This window comes from Erigeron canadensis, chromosome 9, assembly GCF_010389155.1.
Source record: "Erigeron canadensis isolate Cc75 chromosome 9, C_canadensis_v1, whole genome shotgun sequence".
Classification (NCBI taxonomy): Eukaryota; Viridiplantae; Streptophyta; class Magnoliopsida; order Asterales; family Asteraceae; genus Erigeron; species Erigeron canadensis.
Window position 1 is genome coordinate 27,484,809 of NC_057769.1, and position 23,004 is coordinate 27,507,812.

Sequence of the window (23,004 nt, forward strand, 5' to 3'; positions counted from 1 at the left end):
GTATGTTGTTTCTTTGATATAATTTTTTTTGTATATATTAGTGTGTAGTAAACACTAAACACAGATAGACTTGTTAAGTTGATTCTTAAATGATGGGAGGTTATACACTTATGTGAGTTTTTATTCATCTAATCTATCCAGTTGAGTGTTTAAGTGGGATCTTTATGTGAGTTTTTTTTTTATTGTGATAGATCAAGTTGATCTTGAGATGATCTTGATCCCTTGATTTTTCATATATCCTTCTAAAAATTTGCCTAAAAACCATCTTAATATCATAAATTAGTCACATACGGATTATACTAATTCTTTTTACTAATTTTATTTCTTCATTTTGACAATTGTCATTATCTTATGATTAAGAGGATTTTGAAGCTATTCATCATCTTATGATTAGGAAGATTTTTAAACTATTTAGTTAGGAGGATTAATTATTTACCTTTTCAGTATTAATTTTAATTTGCTCAATTTAACGAAAAAGGAAAAAAAAAGGAGGTGGTTTGTGTTACATATTCTGATTTTTTTTTTCTCTTGGATTGTTTATAGGTATGACTGGTATGACCGCTTATGTTGCGTTCCATGTGGTCGGTAATGTCAAGAAAGGAGACAGAGTCTATATTACTGCGGCTTTTGGTGCAGTCGGTCAGCTAATTGGCCAGTTTGCTAAGGCGTTAGGATGCTATGTTGTCGGGAGTGCTGGTTCAAAAGAAAAGGTTGGTTCGTTTTACACCATAGTTCCTCCTTATATAATTGATCCCTACGTTTAATAATATACCAGTCATTAAGAAATCAGTTATGAAAGACTACCATTTCTTTTCTGCTTAATACCAATTAATTTTCATATAATGTCACAAATCTGACAAATAGTTGGTTTTTGTGTATCTTATCACCTAAGGTTGACCTACTGAAGAGCAAATTTGGATTTGATGACGCTTTTAACTACAAGGAAGAGAAAGATCTAGATGCGGCTCTTAAGAGGTTAGTTTTTGAGAATCTAGAGGTGGCAGAATGGGTGGGTTGAGCTAGATGGGTTACATATAAAATTAGATTGGGGTTAGGGTTTGGGTTGAGCTGGATTGAGATAAACCAAATCCATTATAATTTATAAACAACTAGTTTAACAAATATAATTACAATTAAAAATGTAATATCATTTGAATCACAATTATTGCTTTTTGAGTAGGATGATTAGAAGGTTTTAACTTTTACACATTAAAGAACATTTTTGGGACATCTTCAAAAACCATTAGTTTCGTATGACTTGTGTAACCGATTTCCTTTTTGTTTTTACTTTACATGTCTACCCTATTCATAAGTTAACGGTTTCATATTGCCGACTCTGAAATGAAAAGCAACCATTAGCCAGTTTAATTTCCTAAGAGGTGTTGTTTTTAACATAATGTGTCAGGTACTTTCCCGAAGGAATTGATGTTTACTTTGAAACCGTGGGGGGAAAGATGTTGGAGGCGGCACTCTTGAATATGCGATTAAATGGGCGTATTGCTGGCATCGGGATGATCTCACAGCACAACCTAGAGGAAGAGGAGGGGGTGCGTTACCTGTTGTCTGTGATCACAAAACGTCTAACCATGCGTGGGTTCATCGTTCACGATCATTATGACTTGATTCCACAGTATCATGAACTGATTGTACCCCTTATTAAAAAAGGGACTATCAAATACGTAGAAGACGTTGCAGAGGGACTTGAGAATGGACCTGCAGCTTTAGTTGGGATATTTCAAGGGAAAAATGTTGGGAAGCAAGTAGTGGTTGTGGCTCGTGAATAAGGGACTCGTTGCGAATGTTGGTAATGTACTGAAACTTATGATGAGGGCCTGTTTGTTTTTATGTTTATTAAGTGTTATCCTGTATTGTTGTTTGTTTTATGCGTTTAATTTTTAAAAATAATTTAATAATAACAGCTATTTGTGTGGCTTAACTCATTCTTTACAGATTAAGTTTCTTACAAACACATCATGTCATAGGTATTGGCATAGTAACCATCCCGGTCTTATATGAACCAGTTTACCTTTTGAGATATTTCCATTCTCACTTTTACATCAATTAATATTTTCATCAACCTACACCATTCATCACCGCCATCAATAGTCGTCGACATTGCTACCAGTGACCGCCAAAACCAGATTGTCGTTACTGTCATTATCGTCGCATTACACGAATATCATTCTACTATAGTAGTATGGGTATATATGTTAAAGTAACTTAAAAAAATGCGATTTAGTGACATTTAACCAAGTTTGATAAAAAGGTGCATCAGTGTATTAAAAAAAGATGCCTATTTGACATAAAACGTAATAATGTATTCTCAAAATGATATAGACGACATGATATCTCATCCATACCAACTCCATCGCATGCAATTAAAAAAACCAAAATTGACGAAAGTCTACAAGTTTTGTATTTTACTTTTCTCCTGTTTTATGAATTAAGTTTTATATGTTATATATAAGGTCAGAAATGAAAAGAAAGAAAAAAGTCAAGGGAAAAATTAAAAAAAAATAAAAATCAAAAGCCATAAAAAACAAGCTAAAAAAAATAAGAAATGCTAAACATACAAACAAATTACAAACAAAAAATTAAAGTCTATTTTCTCTTTTATGTTTTCCCCTAAATTTTATCGGGACACCTAAATTTGTAAAGTTTTATTTGTAATCTATTTATAACTCTAGCGTCACTCAAAAAAGTTTATGATATATTTATTTTTACGAGACACTCCATTTCAAAAAAGTTATACTCGTTTAAAGAAATAGGATATGGCGGATCTTACCCCTGCCAATGTCAACCATATATCTATATACGATCGTTGACACTGTTTTCTGCACGTTTTAAGCATTATTGTACCACGTTATCTAGTGCTTCTTTCATACCATTATTAATTATTGTCCACAAAAAAAGAGTACACTTTAAGATGTAGAGAAGTGTTTAGTCACTAAAATATATAGTAAAATGTATTTTTGCCAAGTTGTTTAAAGAATTTTCTTTCCGTTATGGACTTATGGCAGTTAAAGAATTTTTAAGGAGGTAAATGTTAGTGATTTATATGTTTTTAAGTTGTCTAAATGGGTACGAAGAAATGTAATATTTTCATTAAGCGGGTTGTTATTGATCGGATAGCTACTATGATGGCACTGCAAACTTGAGCCTGTTACTTTGATGATGTTTCATGTTGCTTGTGCGGAGATGGGTGCTAAAAAAGTGGACAACCTGATGTTTTCATGTAATGTTTCCATGACCATTTGGAAGAGTATTGTTGTATTAGTAGATAGTCTTGACTCTTCACTGTTAATAAAGTATTGACCCAAAAAGGTTGGAAACAACTATATTGATGAGACTTGAGAGGACCAATAAACAAAGCGAAATAATATTCGTACCATATAATTTAGTAAATCTTTCATAATTATGCATTAAATATTTGTACAACATGTTATGAAATGTGTACAGTATGATAGATTTATTAAATAAAGTGGTATCACTTCCCACAAACAAATGCGTACTTTAATGTTTTATTTTAATAAGTTTGATTAATAAATCAATCGAGTACTTCTATTGATGATAAGAATCCTATCCTGTAGTATTTCTAAATCTTAACTAATCTGTCACGTTTGTATTAAATATTATATTGTACAATTCATACTATACAAGTTCAAGCCAAATCTGGCATAGGCTTAAACTAGGCAAAGCACATGCATGCTCTGATGATGCTCATAGCGTGCAAGATCAGCAATATCCGTTAAACCTCGTTTGAAAATCAAATACTCGTTATTTCATAATCACATTTTATTTTGAAAATATCAAACGTGTGGTAGTAATGATAAATGGGTGTTTGTTGTTACGTTTTGAAAATAAATTTTATGTTTTTAAAATTGCGTTATAAAAAAACATATATGTACATGCTTCTTAAAATCTACACTTTCATAGCAAATAATCACTTTTTCATTTTAACACTTTTTTGAATTATTTACGTTTTACAAACATTACAATTAATCAGGTCAAAACATAATATCAATCTCCCTCTGATTAAAGAAGTGATATTTCCCCGATGTCAGTGACTAGGGATGAGCAACAGTACCAAAATACCGATACTGTACCGGTACCAGTTTTGAAAATCGATATCGATGCCCGATGGGGATTTGATATCGGTATTTAGTTTGAGATGTTTACAGTTTCGGTACAGGAGAAATCAAATTGTGTACTGAAAACGTTTTCCAAAGACATTTGGTAGGCATGGGACAACACAATATGTATACTTATAAATAAGTATTAATTTTTGTGTTCGAACAAATAAAATGTTTTCAAGCCCTAACTATAAAAATTATTAACTTTTAGAAAAATCTAGTTGTAATCGTGTAGTTATATGTTAAACTATTGAAAATTTGGGAACATTTGTTATTGGTGGGCCTTAGGCCTATGCCTAAACACACATAACTATTAAGCCGACATACATACAAAAGCTTCGTGACTTCTTATCTTACTCCCTCCGTCCCATTGAAAGTGTCACATTTCGAATTTTCAAAGTCTAACTTTTCTAACTTTGACCTTAAATGATTTTGTTTGTGCTCTATAATACTTGATGAAAGTTATATGAATTGATTGTGTTTTAGACGTGTTTTCATTGGTATAACTTTCATCAAATTTTATATAACACAAAAATATATATTTGTGGTCAAAGTTTATAAAAAAAGACTTTAGAAATTCAAATTAGGACACTTTTGATGGGACGGAGGGAGTATTTCTGAACATCTTTCAGTAGAATCCTAAAACATTGCACTTGATTAACATTTAGGTCCTAGACTATATAATCAGAAAGCATATTTAAGTAAGAGGATTACATGCCAGCAAAGAAACACTATCAAACTTCTTATCATACTCGAAGATTGGGAAAATTCGGTATCATACAGGACAACACCGAAAAACGCAAACCGGTACTGTACCGTGTACCGAATCGGTACAGTACCTATGTAATCGGTACTGTATTCAGTTCTCATTTTGGGCTACTTTCGGTATCGGTTTTAGTCGGTTTCGGTACGGTTCCGTACCCAAAACCATCCCTACAAGTGACCAACTAAACAACAACGATAATATTATGAAACTTGAGACTATTATGAAAACAAAGATAAAAAAACGTATTGCAAAAGATTAATAAAGTCAGAAAATGTTATAAAAAAAAAAAAACTAAACAGCAATATCTAATTTCGTGAAAGGAAAGTTATGAAAAGTTGGATGTAGAAAATTATCTGTATCTGAAACTAAAATGACTTCTTTTCGAAACAAAACAAACTTAGAATACGTATAAAAGAAATTAAATTTCTTATAAAAGGTTACGTATGAGAAAGATAAATGTAAAGAATTATACTTCTCTTTTTTAACAGTTGTCGAGAATCGACTATTAAGGAATAATAAACATTAAACAATACAATTAAACACTTTAGCAGAACACTTCACTCGTTAAGTTCAGAACTTTTGTTACCGATATTTAGGGAAAAAAGCCCACAAACTTATTAGTTTGAAAGTCAAATCTGAACTAATGGAATAAACTAAAGTAAGCATCTACCTGTTGAGTTGAATTCACGAAAAAAGACTCATATTTCTGTTAGAAATAAAGTCTATTTATGCTGGGGTCTCTGAAACAAAGAAAAATCCGAAAGAAATAGTAATCGAAAGAAAGCGAAATGAAAATAAAAATATGCACAAAACGACAAATGCTTACTTGTCGACACACTTTTCTCTTGATAAAGATAAAGATAATAATGTACAATAATAATAATATCAATAATAATAATAATAATAATAATAATAATAATATAAAGTAATGTAATATATGTAATATAACATTAAATTAAATTAGAAACATTAGATCAAACAATGATATCATATACTTTTTTAATTTTAATAATTTTAAATGATAATTATTTCTTTATTTAAATTTGTAAGACATTAATAATTAATGTCATTTAGTTATATAATCATGAAAACTAATTATTCATAAATTTTACATTATTTCCATTTTTAAATCAACTTTTGATTTTTCTTAAATAAAATTTCATTTTTAATGAAATACATTTTTATTAAATTGTGACTTTGTATAAAAATTTTATCGTATAACATAACAAATATTGGTTATAAACATTTAATTATACATCATTAATACTCTTATTATATTTCAATCAATGTTTTGAAAACCGGATCGTATGTTAAACCAATTTTCTTACCAGTTCAATGGTTGCGATTCGATTGGTCAAACTGGATTAAATAACCAAATAATATCATATATCATAATATAATATGACATACACACACTAGATTACGCCGATACGATTTATAAACTCTCGTAACTTTTCAATTATTGCTCAACAAATTTTAAGTTAATAAAGAACTAAAAATACAAATAGGAAATTTGTAGTAAACTGTCACAACTATGTATCAAAAAAATAATTGTATGAAAATCGTAAAGATACTATGTATAATTTTAAGTTAGATTAACACAACATGTAATAAATAAATAGATAATAAATTGTTTGAAACTAAGTGAATGACTAAATTAATTAGCTTATTACCCGCGTAACACGCGAGATTTATACATTATTTTTTACATTAAAAAACTTTGAATATATGAAAACGATTAACATCTAAATTAATATTTACAAACTTTTGAACTACAATTATAATACAATGTTCATTGTCAATGAAAAATGTTAACAAATAATGTTTTCAGCCATAAACTTAAATATATGCATGGAACACATATATTCTAATAAATGTATTTCACCATTATTTATGTTCCTTTATAATAATTATCAACCTTCTATTTTTAGAAAGTGTTAGAAAATAGTTAGATGCAAAATACTAAATTACCATTAATAAACACCCTCATGAAAAGGGTTATTAAAGATTACCAAATTTGTCATTAATGATTTAATTCACACTTTAAACCCTTATCTTGATAGTTTACACTCTAAGTCCTTATCTTCTAAAATATTTCCACTATTACATCAACTTACACGGTGTAACATTTGCCAATTTTGACTTATTTGACTTGTACGTTGACGTGTTTAAACGTGGCTAAATGCAATATTAATTTCATGATTTATGGAATTCCAATTTCTTGACTCGTTGACTTGTTCGTGTTAATGGCTAACCAATTTAGTTAGTCGATTTACTTCAAGCTTTATTTGACGACTTAATAAACGTGTCATACATTAGACGAGACTTAATGGACGATTGTGCGATTTAAGACGAATTATTAATCAACTAGAAATGTATTCGGGTGATCCATGGGTCGACCCATAACCCATGAACCACCTAATGACCTAACCCTATCCAAACACCCAATCTAAGACTTCCATGCCATTCATTCATTCTATCCTTCTCTCCCTCACTAAATGCTTCCACCCACACTCTCTTGCATCTCTCTCTAAATCTTCATCACATTTAATGTGTTTCAAGCTAGATTAGTCATAAATTCTTCATCTTTATCATCATTTAATCATCATATCGAAAATTGGAGGTTTAAAGTGCAAGAAAACTTGGTTTTTAGCTAAAATTCGGATTTGGAGCTTGTTGGAAGGATTTGGTAAGTTAGACTTGTCTCAAATTCATTATTTTATGTTTACAAACATACTTCTAGTCATATTTAAGTGCCCATGGGTTTTTTTTCATGTTAAAATCAGGTATGGATCGGAATTAGGGTTTATATGGGTAAAATGGGTCAAAAACCGGGTTTTATACCCAATTGGTGATATGGATCGAATTTTTATAGTGGAAAGTGTTTGTAATCATGTTGTTAGTTTAAGATAAGCAACCTTTATACTAAAGTCGGATTAAACCCAATTTAATCGAAATTAGGGTTTATAACTATTAAATTAGGTCAAAACTAATATTTAACATAAAATCATGATTTAAAGCCGGATTTGTAAAGGGGTTTGAGTTAAACTACATCCATCTCGACTATTACTACCCAAAAACGTTTTTGAATCATCCCCAGATCGATTTCCTAACCAAAATTAGGGTTTTCTGGATAAATGGATCGAGTTGACTTTTTGGTCAACTATTTTTACCCAATTTGTTCTTTAAATGGTTGCCCAGATTTCTGCCCTCTTCCTGACCACCACCCCTTACGTCATTTCTGGCGCCCTTTACGCTGGTTGTGCTCTGTTGGCGTCTGCTACGGTCATTTAACCGTAGCTTACGGTTAGCTGCATCTGTCAATTGGACCTTACGCTCCGAATACACTTTCTACGCCGCTTTTCTTCAAACTAGACGCCAAAGAGCCTAGTTAGAGGCCACCGTAACTTACAGGGGTACCACCGTACTTACGCTAGGCCATGACCAGCCACCGCCTCTTACGCTATGCTAACCATCCCTTACGCTCCTCCAACTTCAGCCCACCGTAACTAGTCGCCACCACCTACCGTGGTGGGGATTTCATGTTTTTCCAGATTTCTTCCTAACATTCCTTCCTTCCTTCCTTCTTGCTTTGAGTTTTCTCTTGTGGGGTCCTCTTCGTCTCTGTTGGGGTCGTATCCAATGGGGGTGGTGTGGGGAAAACCCTAAACTATATAATATTGGTCAAGAATTAAGCTCTACATGTATATATATATATATACACATATATACAAAGGTGATTATAAATAAGCATATTTATATTAATATACGAATTGTATGAACGTAAATATAGGTCGTGAACCTTGAAGATTTCGGGACATTTAAGGCCCGTTGAATACTTGTAAAGTAATTATAACTCGACGTTCAAGGCAAAGGTGAGTCTCGTAGCCCATACGTTTATTTATTTTTAGGGTGGAAAATGTACTTGTTCGTTTAAACGTTTGTCAGTTGATACAATTGATTATGATACGGACGAAACGTTAGTTATCAAATTGTTTACTTGTGATACGCGTTATTAACGTTTATATGTGATGAAGGATGTTATTGTATATTATATTATGAACGTTTATTATATAATATAAGACATGGACGGTGGATTGACGAATCCACACCCGGTATGATCATTAATATTATGACGATATTATCTAATGGACGTTTATTATATATATGTAAGACTTGGACGGTGGATTGACGAATCCACACCCGACATGATCATAACCGTGTATACGGGTTGTTTAACCTACTTATGGACGATATTATATATATATGGACGATTATTGGACGTTGATATTGACTTGTGTTGACTTGTTATAACGTGGAACCTTTTAGGGTTTCCTTGGACGTGATTAGGTATTCTAATCCCCATATATCGTTAAAGGTTGATATCCCGACACTTGATTTTCTCTACTTAAACCTACGAACTCACCATATTTATGTTGACACGTTTTAGTACAATTTTCAAGTGAACAGGTAAATCAAAGACGTATTGGATGATTTCTTGCTTGATTATGCTAGGATTGGACTTAGATTTGGACTTCATGGATCCGTGATTCATAGTTTCCCGTTTATGGGTCATGCTTAGGATCATTTACCATATTCTGAACTATTTGTAAACGTTTGATGGACGTGCTCCTCATGCATTTTTGTAGGATCCCGGTATTTGTAATTGATTGAATTGTTTGGATTGTCCAATCCCTTTTAATGCATTTAGATTGTTTGTACTTAATTTTCATGCCGTGTTGTGCTTAGTATGTAACCCTCATGATTCCGCCTTGTGTGTTACACACGGTTACACCACTCGACACCAATTGTCGATGCTATCACCACCCGTCACCGACACTACTAAATATATGATGACCAAAAGTGTTATTGACTAATTTTTTAGTCAATGATGATGTCATTAAAATGATCCAATGGTATAAATTAAAAGATGAAATTCAATCAATGGTCCTTGTTTTCTAATTTTGAATTAAGGGTTTCGTTTTAATATATATCAAAGATTCGGGCAAAACATTAAAGCACATGCACAATGATTATGCAAACATATTCGGATGCATGAAAAACATCCAAACAAACGGAGACATTACTTAGCGATATCTCTAATAAATGATTTATCCATTTTCCAATGACCCGGTCACTTTTAACCGGAATATCAATGACCACCAATCTAACTTCTTGTTTGTTAGTGGTTTCAATTCTCACCTGATCAAATACTTATAAACTTATGATATTAAAAAAATTTAACATTATCTACCAATATACTAAAATAGGACTATGTATTTTTTTTATCGACACTTGGTGTATTCTTTGCACGACATGTGTCACTTTTGGTGTAATTAAAAAAAGATTCCTCATTAATTACCTAATTGTAATCAAATACTAACTTTTCTTTAGATTTAATATAAAAATAAAATTTTTGATCGACACTTGGCGTATTCCTTGCACGACATGTGTCACTTTGGTGTAAGTAAAAAAGATTTTGAATTCATAATTACCTAATTGTAATCAAATACTAATCTTTAGATTTAATATATATATATATATATATATATCATTATTTATTTTATTATTATTATACTAAGTTTCCATATATATGATTTATAAAAATTTAATAATGTTAACAACTAATATATTAATACGGAAAACAACTATCTTAAAAGATAATATATATATGCTAAGTTTTAAACATCTAATTAGACAAATTTATATTATACAATTCGTGGAGTTTCATATAACATGTGAAAAGATTTGTTTCCAAAGTTAGGTATCTAATAGTAGTGTTGTAAAACTCAGTCGACTCAGCCGGGAACTCAAAATCAGAATCGGAATCGTGGGTTAAACGAGTCGAGTTGGATGGAATCGAGTGAAAACTCCAACTTAGTCGCTTGTAAAACTCGGTCAAACTTACCGGAATTGGTCAAAAGTTGGCGGAATCGGTCAAGAATCGGCCGGATTGGGTCAAAACTCGGGTTAACTTTGGTCAAATTTTTTCTTTTGTTTTTTGTTTTTTTGACCCGATCTGATCTCGAGTCACGAATTCCCCAACCTTGTCTAATAGCCATATATATTATATAAGAGCAAATATCATATATCCGCTTCATAAACCCTAATATCATATATACTCAATTTACAAGTTTTTAATAAATGATGTACAATGGTCTTAAAGCAAGTTTTGGGTAAATATGATATTTCATGCTTTATGAGGGGTATATATATTATATAATCCGTATACCGTACGGACATTAAGAGTATATTATATACTTTATTAAAAGAAATGTTTGTGTATAGTAAACTACAAGCTTGAAAGCTTAAAGTAAAATCATGATATAATTTTTTTTAATTTAAAATTAAAAGCTTAATGTACAGTTAAATTCTTAATTAAAACTTAATGTACAACCAATAAAATTTTCAAATATAAATAGTAAAATACAAGCTTAAAGGTATAACACATCATAATGTTTGACCTTAAAGATATATATATTTGATATGATAAATGTTTGAGCATACCTATCATACATAAGAGATTTAATTAGGCGTTTATAAATTCATCGCAATAATACTAACATAATGAAATCTTATCAACACAATAATGAAGGTCTCGCGTCGCAGGATGTTGAATTTCCTAGTTAATTATATATACATGTAAGGGCGATGGCAACGGGTGGAATATCAATGAGTGGTGAGAGCGGTGCCACCACTCAACACTGCCGCCTTCAAAATTCCACGCGTGGTGGGGAGCTCTTGCGTGGTCAGACCACACAACTCAACTTCCAAAGCTGCAAAATCGAGGCATGTAAACGGTCAAGTTTACTAGCCGTTGGCTAGTTGTTGTATTTGTTTTTGATTTGTTCTTCCTCATCTCTTCTTTTACATATATTTCTCTTCATTTCCTTCTTTCTTTCAACCTACAAAATTAAGTTTTTTCCCTCTATTTCTTTCACATACACCTAGCAAATGGATCCAAGACAAAACAAGCGTTCTATGAGAACGACTCGTGGTGGCCGTGGGTATGTGTATGGCGGTCTAGTTCAAGCCGCAGTTCATGCCGTGATACCTTATCGAGCCATAGAACCGAGAAAGTTAGTCTACCGAAGGAGCGAGTTAAGGTACAAAAGAAAAAGGATGACGAGTATTTCAGGTTTCTAGAAGGGGAAGAGTTTAACCGTGACATGAAGTTTGTTATGGATCTACACAAGCATCTCACCGACCCGGCATTCAGAAATTTAATCATCGCCCACAAACGTGAGATATGTGCAAAATGCGGGTGGCCGTGTACTTTGTAGGTTTCTATTTGAAAATGAACTTTTATGTCATATGTTTAGGTTTCTATTTAAGGTTTATTGTATGTTTTATATTTGATTATTATTTAATGTTTATTTTTAAATAGAATTAAAAAAGGAAGTGAGTGGTCGGATGCCAACAAATTTCGATGAGTGGTGAGTGAGTGTTGGGTGAGTGGTGAAAATAAGATGGCATAAGATGATTGGTTGAAAGTGAGTAGTGGGATAAAAAGTGTCCCAACCAATGACATGCCCCTAATAATCTAGTAATAAGAAAAGTAAAAGTAAATTTTTTTTTTTGAAAGATAATAGTAAAATAAAGTAATAATTGTATCTCATATATATATATATATATATATACATACTAGCACGTTACCCGCGCAATGCTGCGGTAGTCGTGGCGGCGATGATGTGGTGGTAGATGCGACTATTTGTGGTAGATGAGACGTTGATTGATGTAAATATTACATGGGAGGACATTTTAGACATTTTCCCATGTAACTTTCAACATGGGGGTATTTTCTTTAATAAGTAGTATAGATATATATATAATATAATTTGGATTTCGAGGATTTGTTTGTCCCCTTTCGATAGCTTTTATATTTTTTTTCTCTCTTTTTTAAACCTCCACCGAGTTTTGGACTTTTGGTTGTGGTGATGGGCCAGCTTAGTTTTTCTGGAGGATACTTAAACTTTTGTTTCTCCAAATCTAACAATTATACCAAATGTCTGTTTTAAATAAATTATTAAAATAAAATACTAAATACAACTTTTATGGAGGTAATTAACGCGCATGAAAATATTATCTCTTTAAACTTTATGATGAATGTATAACTATTTTATATACCTTAACTATAGTCTTATGACTATATTCAATTAAACCTTTTCATTATGTATTTAATAAAACAAATATATGGTGTGTAAAGCTTGGTTCGAGTTTTTCTTGATATTTTTTTTTTTGTGGATTCATTTGTTGAATCTTTATGAAAGAGAGAAAGTGATATTGTAGAAACATGTAAGAGGGAAAAAGATTGAGTTAAAAAAAAAATATGGAGGAATGAAGAAGATTTAAATGAGTAAAGTGGGAGAGGGGGGTGTCAAGGAGGTTTGTAAATTGACAAAAATATATGGTCAACTTTGCTTTGCTAAAAAAATGGTATTAATAACCGCTTCTAACGTTCAATTTCATTTAAAATTCAACAAAATCTTCATCATAGACACATAACTTTTAATCACATGTTACATTCAACTTACGATACGTTAATCATTTACTCCGTAACACGTTTAAGGCATGTAACTTAACAAGTATAAGTAGAATAGTTTGTCGTTTAAAAAAGAAGTCGTTTAAAAAAGAGACATAACTTAATGGAAATAGACATTCGGCTAATGGTCTAGTCAATGGTCAACACAAAAAGGATTGAGTGTTTTTTTCTTATTTTTATTTTTTTTAACAACATTTGGGATGTACAAATATTCTAACAATTCTGCATTATATTTTCTAAATATCTCTTATATAAATAAAGTAAGATTGTGATGACATAATATGTTTTTAAAAAAAATCTTATTTGACATCATTAGACTTTTTCTTGTTAATTATTTATTTTTTATATAATTAATTTATGACATCATCTTTTGAATTTAAATTTTTAGTCCCTTCATTTGAAAGTTTTTCAATCTTTTAAGCCTAATGTAAAATAAACCTAATGTATAATAACATTGTTTACTTGCCTTTAAAATATATGCATTTTTACTTACGTTTTTTTTTTATGTTTTATTATGATAATAAACATGTATTTACGAAACTTGTTTAAAAATACCCGGATTTAACCCAGGACAATTAACTAGTTTATTATTATAAGTAAATTAATGTATAAAGGATACGGTTAATTCATATATTATCCTAAATTCCTACAACAATGCAATATACCTTTTGAATTTTTATTAACTACTCGTATAAGTTAATTAATATAAAAAAAGGCAATTAATTTATATCTAGTTAACAATATATATTACAGTAGTAGTTCTAGAAAATAGTAAGCAATCACCGTTGGTTGCGTCACCAATGTTAAAAATAATTCATATCTAGAACTTTCCCATCGGTAATGTGGACACCCATTTTTTTTATTTATTATGTCTCTCACGTACGTACGTAGTTCAGTATATAAAATTGGATTTCTCTATCGATGTATGCAGTCGTAGAAGGTTCGGTTCTGTATTCAACCACACGGCCATCACATTTCACACACGTGTCAAAAACATATATAAATTCGACTATCGGTGTTGTTTACTATCCATTTCAATTTCAACAAAATTAAAACAACTTATAATTACCAACCAAAATACACACCCACATACAAAAAATGGCACAAGTAGTGAGCAACAAAAGGGTATTATTAAAAGATTATGTTGTTGGGCAGACAAAAGAATCAGACATGATCCTCAAATCTGACACAATCGAACTCAAACTCCCACAGGGATCAAATGGTGTTCTTGTTAAGCTTCTTTACTTGTCTATTGATCCTTACATGCGTAGCCAGATGTCCTACTCTGAAGACAATTTTGTGCCTTCCTTTACTCCTGGTTCTGTATGTATCTTTCTCTTTATTTATATATATATATAGGAAAAGTTTTATGTGAAGTTTTAAATTATAACTTGATTTTTAATTCTGAATGATATACGTGAACAAATTTGTTTTCTTGAACAGTTGTTCACATGTAAACTGATCAAGTTATACTTAGTATTAAAAGTTTCATGTGAGAACTATTTGAATCGAAAAAATTATGATAAGCTTTAAATAATAACTTGATTTTTAATTCTGTATGATACATGTGAACAAATTTGTTTAGATATGAACAGTTGTTCACATATGAACGGATCAAGTTATACTTAATATTGTTTTATATATATAAAAGCTTCTCAGATGAACCTTACCTTGTGTATCTATATATATCTTTCCCTTTTAGTATTTTTTTTCTTTTTCTTTTTCAATTTTTAAAACTGAGAAAGAAACTGCTTAGTTCTGCTTTTCGCGGATTTTGAGCCCCCGGTACCTTGACTGTGGGGAGGTGACGATGTAAGCAGACCTTATTTTTACTAAGGTAGAGAGGCTGGTTTCAGGTTCTACCTAAATGGTAGAAAATGACCTCTTATGGATTTTGCTGAAGCTGAAGGTGTTATGACTGTTTCTTTGAAAGTAGATTTTCTTCTATGAAGTTATATAGTATTTGAAAAATTGAAGTGTACGTACTAGTTCGATCAGCTGATGTTATTATCTCTCTTATTAATTTGACAGCCTTTAAAGGGATATGGAGTTGCGAAAGTCCTCGAATCGGGGCATTCAAAATTCAAGAAAGGGGACTTCGTTTGGGGACTAGTTGGATGGGAGGAATACAGCATTATTAATGATCCTGAGACTGATTTATTTAAGATTGAAGATAATGATGTCCCTCTTTCCTATTATACAGGAATTCTTGGTATGTTTTCTGATTGATATTGTGCATATATATCTATCTGTATGTATAGATCGATGTGAAAACTCATCAACTCACTTAAAGTTGGTTACTTTTGTATCGGTTAGCTATCTATCAGATCTTCTATCTTATAGTAGTTCAAGTCCACAACATGTTAATTATCATGGCAAGTATAGCCCGGCGGAACTTGACCATTATTACAGGAGGGGTAAAAAAAATAATTTTGTTTTTTAAATATGATATTTTGTTTTTTAATTTTTGATGGGGTAAATACACATTAAAAAAATTTTACCCTCAAATATTAAATTATTGCTAGTTATAGCCCAAAATTCTACGGAGACTAGAACCCCTTCTGGTCCTAATGATCTTCCGCCATTGATTAGGAGTATATTTTAGAAGAAGGTGATTTATGTTACATAACTTGATTTTTTTTTCTTCTTTTGGATTGTTAATAGGTATGACCGGTATTACTGCTTATGTTGCATTCAATGAGATTTGTTCTCCAAAGAAAGGAGAGTATGTCTATATTTCAGCGGCTGCAGGTTCAGTCGGTCTGCTACTTGGGCAGTTTTCTAAGGCGAGAGGCTGCTATGTTATCGGGAGTGCTGGTTCAAAAGAAAAGGTAAATTTGTTTTACAGTCATTAAGAAATCAGTAATGAAAGAGGACCAATTCTTTTCTGCTTTTTGCCATATTAATTTTCATAAGATGTCGCAAATCTGACAAATAGTTGTTTTTGTATTTGTATCTTATCACCTAAGGTTGACCTATTGAAGAACAAATTTGGGTTTGATGAAGCTTTTAACTACAAGGAAGAGAAAGATCTAGATGCGGCTCTAAAGAGGTTAGCTTTTGAGAATCTAGTGGCAGAATGGGTGGGTTGAGCTAGCTGGGGTACATACAAAATGGGTTTGGGTTGGGCTGGATTGAGATTGACCAGATCATTTATAAACAGCTAGTGTAAAAAGTATTTACAAAAAGTTAGTATGTCATTTGAATCATAATTCTGCTTTTGGAGTAAGATGATTAAAAGGTTTTAACTTTTACAAATCAAAAAATACACTTTTGGACACCTTGAAACCATTAGTTTCGCGCGACTTATGTAACCCATTTCAATTCTGTTTTTACTCACTTTACATATCTGCCCTATTCAGAAGTTAATGGTTTCATATTGCCGTCTCCATAATGACAAACAACCGTTAGCCAGTTTAGTTTCTGAGATGTCTTGTTTTTTAACATAATATATATGTCAGGTACTGTCCCAAAGGAATTGATGTTTACTTTGAAAACGTTGGGGGAAAGATGTTGGAGGCGGTACTCTTAAATATGCGCTTATATGGGCGTATTGCTGGTATCGGGATGATCTCACAGCACAACGTTGTTGAAGAGGAGCCGGTGCGTTACCTGTTGTCTGTGATCACAAAACGTCTAACCATGAAAGGGTTTGTTGTGCACGATCATTATGACTTGTTTCCAAAGTATTATGAAACGATTTTACCCCTTATTAAAAATGGGACTATACAAAACGTAGAAGACGTTTCCGAGGGACTTGAGAGTGCACCTGCAGCTTTAGTTGGAATGTTTGCGGGCAAAAATGTTGGGAAGAAAGTAGTAGCCGTGGCTCGTGAATAAGGACTCGTGCAAATGTTGGTAGATAGGAGGTGTGTGTATGCATTTGCTAAATGGATTGAAGCTTGAGGGCCTGTTTGTTTTTGTATTTATTAAGTGTTGTTCAGTGTTGTTGTTTGCTATGTGTTTGAATAAAAAATATATTAGTAACTTATAATTAATAAAACAGTATTTTTGTGACTTGACTCGTTCTTTACATATAAAGTCTTAAACAAACATGATGATTTATTGTATCAAGACATTTACCAATTAAGTTTTAAACAAAAAAAAAAACAAGTATTGCATTAGCTCATGTTGCAGTTGCATTAGAGCTAATGCAACATTCTTTTTTAGTTAATGCAACACCTTTCTTAGAAAATGCAACATTTCTTTAAATAATGCAACACCTTCGTAAAAGGTTACAGAAAAAAGTGTGGCATTAGATATACTTATGATGTAGTAATATTGGAGATCTTCAACATATGTATAACATAATAATAAATTAGTGTGCTGCTGCCTTCCAAATGTGGCCAAAAACTTTGTTTTTTAGAATTCCTATGGAAGTGACTTTCACACAATTTCTTATTCAAACACATAAAACATTTTGTACGTCTAGACTAGATTGTTAGATTCTTCAAAAATGTATTATCTCCAGATGTAATAAGTGACAAAAGTTATTCCGTACGAAGAGTTGAGCTGCAGCATTTCCCTAACAAAAAACATATTCTTTTGATATTTTTGACTAACTGTAGTTGAATACAATTTCCCAGGAACATCAAAGATCAAATTGAAACCACAATCAAAACCTTTTCTTATAATTCCAGTCAAAACACATTAAGGCTTCTGTTTCAAGCTATTTCTGCAGCAATGTTTAAAAAGAAATAACATAGCATGGAGTAAAATTTAGCTAGTTGTACAAGAAATTAGGTATAAGAGCTTTTGTCATTCCTGTATTTTAAGTAAAGATGACATGCTAATTGATGCATTGCTGTTGGTGTAAATGCCATGATACAACTATTGTAAAATGTGAAAAGTAGATAACAGATAACCATCAATAGACCGCTCAGACACTGATCTCATTGATCGTCAGATCATCACGTTCAAAAGGATCCATATTTATAAATATGACTAATGAACAGAAATAAAATTTAGTCGTGACACAAAATAAAGCTTCAGGTAGTCAATCATGGACACTAGATCCACATGAAATTAGCATCACAAACCTTCAAGTCAATCACAATATAGTTACATCAGAATGTGTCTTAATAACTTACCATTTTGTAGCTTCTGCTTTTTGGTATGTGCTTAGAATATTAAAAAGAACACTAACCGAAGAACAACAGATAAGCAGTCAAGTAAGCATAACTGGCGGAGGCATTATTTATCATCCAAAAGAAAGCAAGATAATAAGATGCCTATGAAACAAATGAATAAACTTATTTGACTTTACAAGAACAGGCAAGGTCCAAAATGGTGAATTTTCAAATTCCTCTTGATTTAAATGCAGAAATGTATTGGGGAAAAAATCTGAATCCTAAGTTCATACTCAGGTGATATCATCGTAGGAAAGTTGTAAGTGGAAAGGTTTGGTGGCACAACTCGCCTGATCCTGCACCAACTTGTTTTATAACCCGGTGATCGGTCCATTTTCTAAACTTACAATAAATACAGAACTAGAATCATGATCTACACCACCACTATTCAGACTATTATCATCAAGAATACAAAGAGTTAGAGCTAAAGTGGACTTATAAACATATTTGTACCATGACCATGTCCTAACACATGTATATTAGACAAATTTTACCCGTAATATCTAGAGATTTGTTCACATAGATGTTTAGTATAACGCTACCACGATGATATACTCATCTACAAACTAGTATATCAGCAATATTAAAGCATTTGAAGAGGTGAAATCCAAATGCAAGGATGTTATTAGTTATGACCTGCTAGCCTTTAAGAAATTTGTGAAATGGAGGTTGCCCGGGAACCCTGTTCAACTGGAACATAAACACCATGTTGCCTTCTGTGCCTTTCTCCTGAGTAAAATTGTTCACAAGATATAACCCATCATACACAAACGCATTACCGTTCCTCCCAACCTCTTGAACTTTCCTAATCACACGAACCACATTCTTCTCATTCATACTGTTCTTCAAAGCCAAATTTCCCTTTTCAAGTTTCTGATCTTCTGGAAGTACCTCCTTATTCCCTAGAAACTTAAGCCCACCTTGGCCAGAATAAAACAACACATCACCCGATTCTCTTTCATTTGAGTAACTATTAGAGTCAACTATACTAATAGCCAAAATTTTCCCTTTTATCTGTGTATAATCTATACCCGCTTGCGGTTGACAATGAAGACCAACCATCTGAAGTTGTGACCTGAACCTAAACTTATCCCCAACTTGAACCCCACAAAGCGGTCCTAGCACTTTCCCAAAATCAACCCATTTCACCCTATCTTTCACTACCTTAGCAGCCTCTCCAGGAACTCTCCAATGTGCAATCTTTTCGCCTTTCTCCTTCACTTTATTTTCCAAAAACATACGGTCATAAACCTCATTAAACAGCTTCATCGCCTCTTGAATCTTTTCACGCCTAACTCGCTCCTTTTCTGAAATAACAACATGTCTAACATCTTCAACTTTTTTAGCAGCAAAAGTAGCATCTCCAACCTTAACATTACCAACTGGTCTTAACCCAAACACATCCTTTTTTCTATCAGGTTTCGTAGCCTTTCCAACTTTCGGGTCAACATTTTCTAATCTCTTTAAAGGACCCCTATCCATTTTACCACTAACGGTTTTAATCACCCCACAGCCCGGAGGGAAATCTCGTATAACGTGTACCCCAGTCCTTTTTTTCAGTCCAGACACTGGTTTCTTATGTTTTTCGGATTCACCGAGCTTCATATCATCGTCTAACTGACGTTTTTTTGGTCGTACAGGATTAGCAGCCATCTTCACTATTGCCATATTTGATTCCTAATATTATAAATGTGAGAAAATAGATACAACATTCTTATATTACTAAAACTAGTAACTAAATGCACAAGATCTTCCAAGTGACCTAGTGGCCGGTAAGGCACTTCTAATTGATTAATATACATATATATATATATATATATATATAACAATGTAACGATTAACAATGTAGTACTGATACGACATCTTTTTAAGTAAGTTCAAACTATACAAATGAATTAATGAAGTAGAAATGATAGATACATATATACTATAATAAAAAAAAAATTAAGACAAAAAAGCTTACATGAAAATGGACTGATGGAGTTGACTAGAAACAGGAAATGGAGATGCAAAGGGAGAGAGTTTAATGCTTTCAAAATTCAATTTTTTCAAAAATGAGTGAAACAAGTTTTCAACTTCAAATTTTGAAAAACTAATAATTCCCGGATGTAAAAAGGGTTTTCAACTTCAAAGTTCAGACTTTGAAAAAGTTGAAACTTGAAAATTAGTAAATACTGGAAGTAGAAAAAGTTAAGTTTTGCGTGTATTACTTTACTATTTCTTTAAATAGTTATAAGGTCGTGTTTAGTTCACAAAATTTGATGGAATTGGATTTGAATTTCATACCTTAGAGTGTTTGGTTGGTTAAAGATTGGAGAATCACATTCCATTGGAATGTAAACATTCCATCATTTGATGGAATCTCCATTCATTGGACATGGGGAAGGAATTGTATTTCATCCCTCACTTGAATCTTCAAAAAATCAAAAACATTCCGTCAATTTCCATTCATTCAGATTCCAATTTATTTGACGGATTCCATTATTCCCCAAAACATTCTGTGAACCAAACGCGCAAACTTTTTTTCCCGCATCTTTCCATTGTCACATCAACGTCACATTATTTATTTCTCGTATCATAATCTAGAAATTATAATTACCAATCATACTTTTTTCTCATCTTTCTTACTTTTTTTTCAAATATTTAATTATATTTTAAAAATAAAAATTCTTTTTGTTTATTGTTATTGGTTGAGAAGGATTTAAGACCCCACCCATTTTATCTGGAATTTTCTCACAACGACATAGGAACACGTTTTCTGAAGGAAACGTTTGAGAAAATTTTGAAATGATCCATTTTTTGAAAAAGAGGTTTAGAAAACATTGAGAAACAAAGGCGTTGGAAAAAGCCTAACCTACTTCAAAACATTTTGAGTGAATACTAAAGTACAAACATTTTAAACAATCATACAATTGTTGAACCAAACTATTACCCACACAATATGACAACGTTGACAACGACCATAGTTTAGTGGTGTCGGTGACGGGTGGTGATTATATTGACAATTGGTGTCGAGTGGTGTAACCGTATAAGTTCATGTAAAGGTGATAGAGGAAAATTTTAGAAGATAAAGACTTAGAGTGTAAATTAGCAAGATAAAAGTTCACAGTGTAAATTAAATTCATTAAGGGAAAATTTGGTAATATGTAATAACTGTTTCCATAGGGGTTATTTATTAATGGTAATTTAGTACTTTTACATCTAACCAATTTATAATAATTTCTAAAAATAGGGTTGATAATTATTATATATGAGTATAAATAATTAGGTTTATTATATACCGTATTAACAAGTAATGTATGAGTATAGATAATTATTATATATGAGTATAGATAATTAGGAACGCTTTAATCCCAATAGGCACATCATGGCATGCTGCTTAGTGACTTATCATCCTTACACATGGATTACAAATATAGTTTTCCTCTTGTCTTTTGACAATGTTTCGAACCCGAGTATATTTTGTCAACCCCTACGTTTGTAGACTCATGTGTTCACATGGTGACGGTACTACCCTTTAAACGAAAGAACAAAATACAAGCATAATTAATCTCTACAACACAATAAGTCTCATAAGGTAAGGCTTAATATTAGCAAGACTTTAATATTTAACGAGCTCAACTTGAGCTATCATAATTGTAAAAATGTTGCAATCATTATTACGATTACATCTTACAAAAGCTCAACTTAAATTCGCTAAATACTTTTCGCATGCCACTGCAAACCAAACTACAAAACTTTAAGGTCAGCTCACAACTTATGTAAGTCTAGGCATCATCTTTTTTGTAAAAAAACTGTGAGAACAATCTAATATATTGATATGATCATTTATCTATAAACCTTTAGGATCACACATAAAAAATGGTAAGGGCTCAGTTTGAACTTCATATAAATGACAAAAGATCTATTAGAAATGAGAATAACTAAAAGTTTCAAAAAATAGTTTTGGAAATGATGAGTGGGTCAAGATGGGTCAAATCGAGTCGGGCACCATCACACCATGGAGTGACCTATTCGATCACATGGGCCGCAAGGTTGGCCCATGGTGACTTGGTGAGGTTGAACTTAAAGAGAAGAAAAAAAAGGAAGGAAAAAACTATTTTTTGGAATTCTTTTTTCATCCTGCATTGAAACTTGTAGGGACACTTGTGTCATCCTATTTCTTACAAATAGAGGCTAAAATCCTTTGTTTCAATTATAATTCTCTTCTCTCTTGTGAAGCATGAGTCGAATTCCACCGAATCGACTAAACTTTTCTATTTATTTTTATATACGGTGGGTGTTGTTATAACGTGAAGTTATAGCTCTCACTTAGCTAAGTGGCGAGGATCCGTTCGTGTGTACAGAACTAAGGAGTTCTACTTTGGGCTCTGCTACGTGACGTAGTTTTCGTTTCCGGTTTTCTACAAAGAGGTTAGGTCTTTTTCTTTGTTT

General features: G+C 32.0%; 3 protein-coding genes across 4 annotated transcripts in view; 2 read left to right on the forward strand and 1 right to left on the reverse strand.

The window, feature by feature from the left end:
• LOC122582551 (2-alkenal reductase (NADP(+)-dependent)-like) overlaps positions 1-23,004 on the forward strand; it is a 36,816-nt gene that overhangs the window by 996 nt on the left and 12,816 nt on the right. The window contains exons 3-7 of the mRNA XM_043754956.1: positions 544-710; positions 893-975; positions 1,406-1,809; positions 12,620-12,626; positions 18,223-18,229. Coding sequence (XP_043610891.1) covers positions 544-710; positions 893-975; positions 1,406-1,784 — 629 coding nt within the window. The 3' untranslated portion in view covers positions 1,785-1,809; positions 12,620-12,626; positions 18,223-18,229. The remainder of the gene's footprint in view (positions 1-543; positions 711-892; positions 976-1,405; positions 1,810-12,619; positions 12,627-18,222; positions 18,230-23,004) is intronic.
• On the forward strand, positions 14,468-17,458 carry LOC122582552 (2-alkenal reductase (NADP(+)-dependent)-like). The gene is made up of 5 exons (XM_043754957.1): positions 14,468-14,764; positions 15,473-15,653; positions 16,106-16,272; positions 16,411-16,493; positions 16,903-17,458. The coding sequence occupies exons 1-5, from the start codon at positions 14,540-14,542 to the stop codon at positions 17,279-17,281; spliced, it is 1,035 nt and encodes a 344-aa protein (XP_043610892.1). The 5' UTR covers positions 14,468-14,539; the 3' UTR covers positions 17,282-17,458.
• Positions 18,940-20,674, reverse strand: LOC122582554 (YDG domain-containing protein At5g47150-like). Of its 2 annotated transcripts, none has more exons than XM_043754960.1 (2): positions 20,534-20,674; positions 18,940-20,228 (listed from the first exon to the last, which is right to left on the reverse strand). In XM_043754960.1, exon 2 carries the CDS (start codon positions 20,221-20,223, stop codon positions 19,210-19,212), a length of 1,014 nt encoding a protein of 337 aa, XP_043610895.1. In that variant the 5' UTR covers positions 20,224-20,228; positions 20,534-20,674; the 3' UTR covers positions 18,940-19,209. The 2 variants fall into 2 exon arrangements, with proteins under 2 accessions (XP_043610895.1, XP_043610894.1); XM_043754959.1 differs by having other exon boundaries at positions 18,940-20,247.

Bases quoted from the DNA above. Each gene is read 5' to 3' on its own strand.
- LOC122582552 (XM_043754957.1), top strand. From the start codon at position 14,540: ATGGCACAAGTAGTGAGCAACAAAAGGGTATTATTAAAAGATTATGTT. The intron at 15,654-16,105 runs GTATGTTTTCTG...GATTGTTAATAG, and splicing joins CTATTATACAGGAATTCTTG to GTATGACCGGTATTACTGCT. The intron at 16,494-16,902 runs GTTAGCTTTTGA...TATATATGTCAG, and splicing joins CTAGATGCGGCTCTAAAGAG to GTACTGTCCCAAAGGAATTG.
- LOC122582554 (XM_043754959.1), bottom strand. From the start codon at position 20,238: ATGGCAATAGTGAAGATGGCTGCTAATCCTGTACGACCAAAAAAACGT.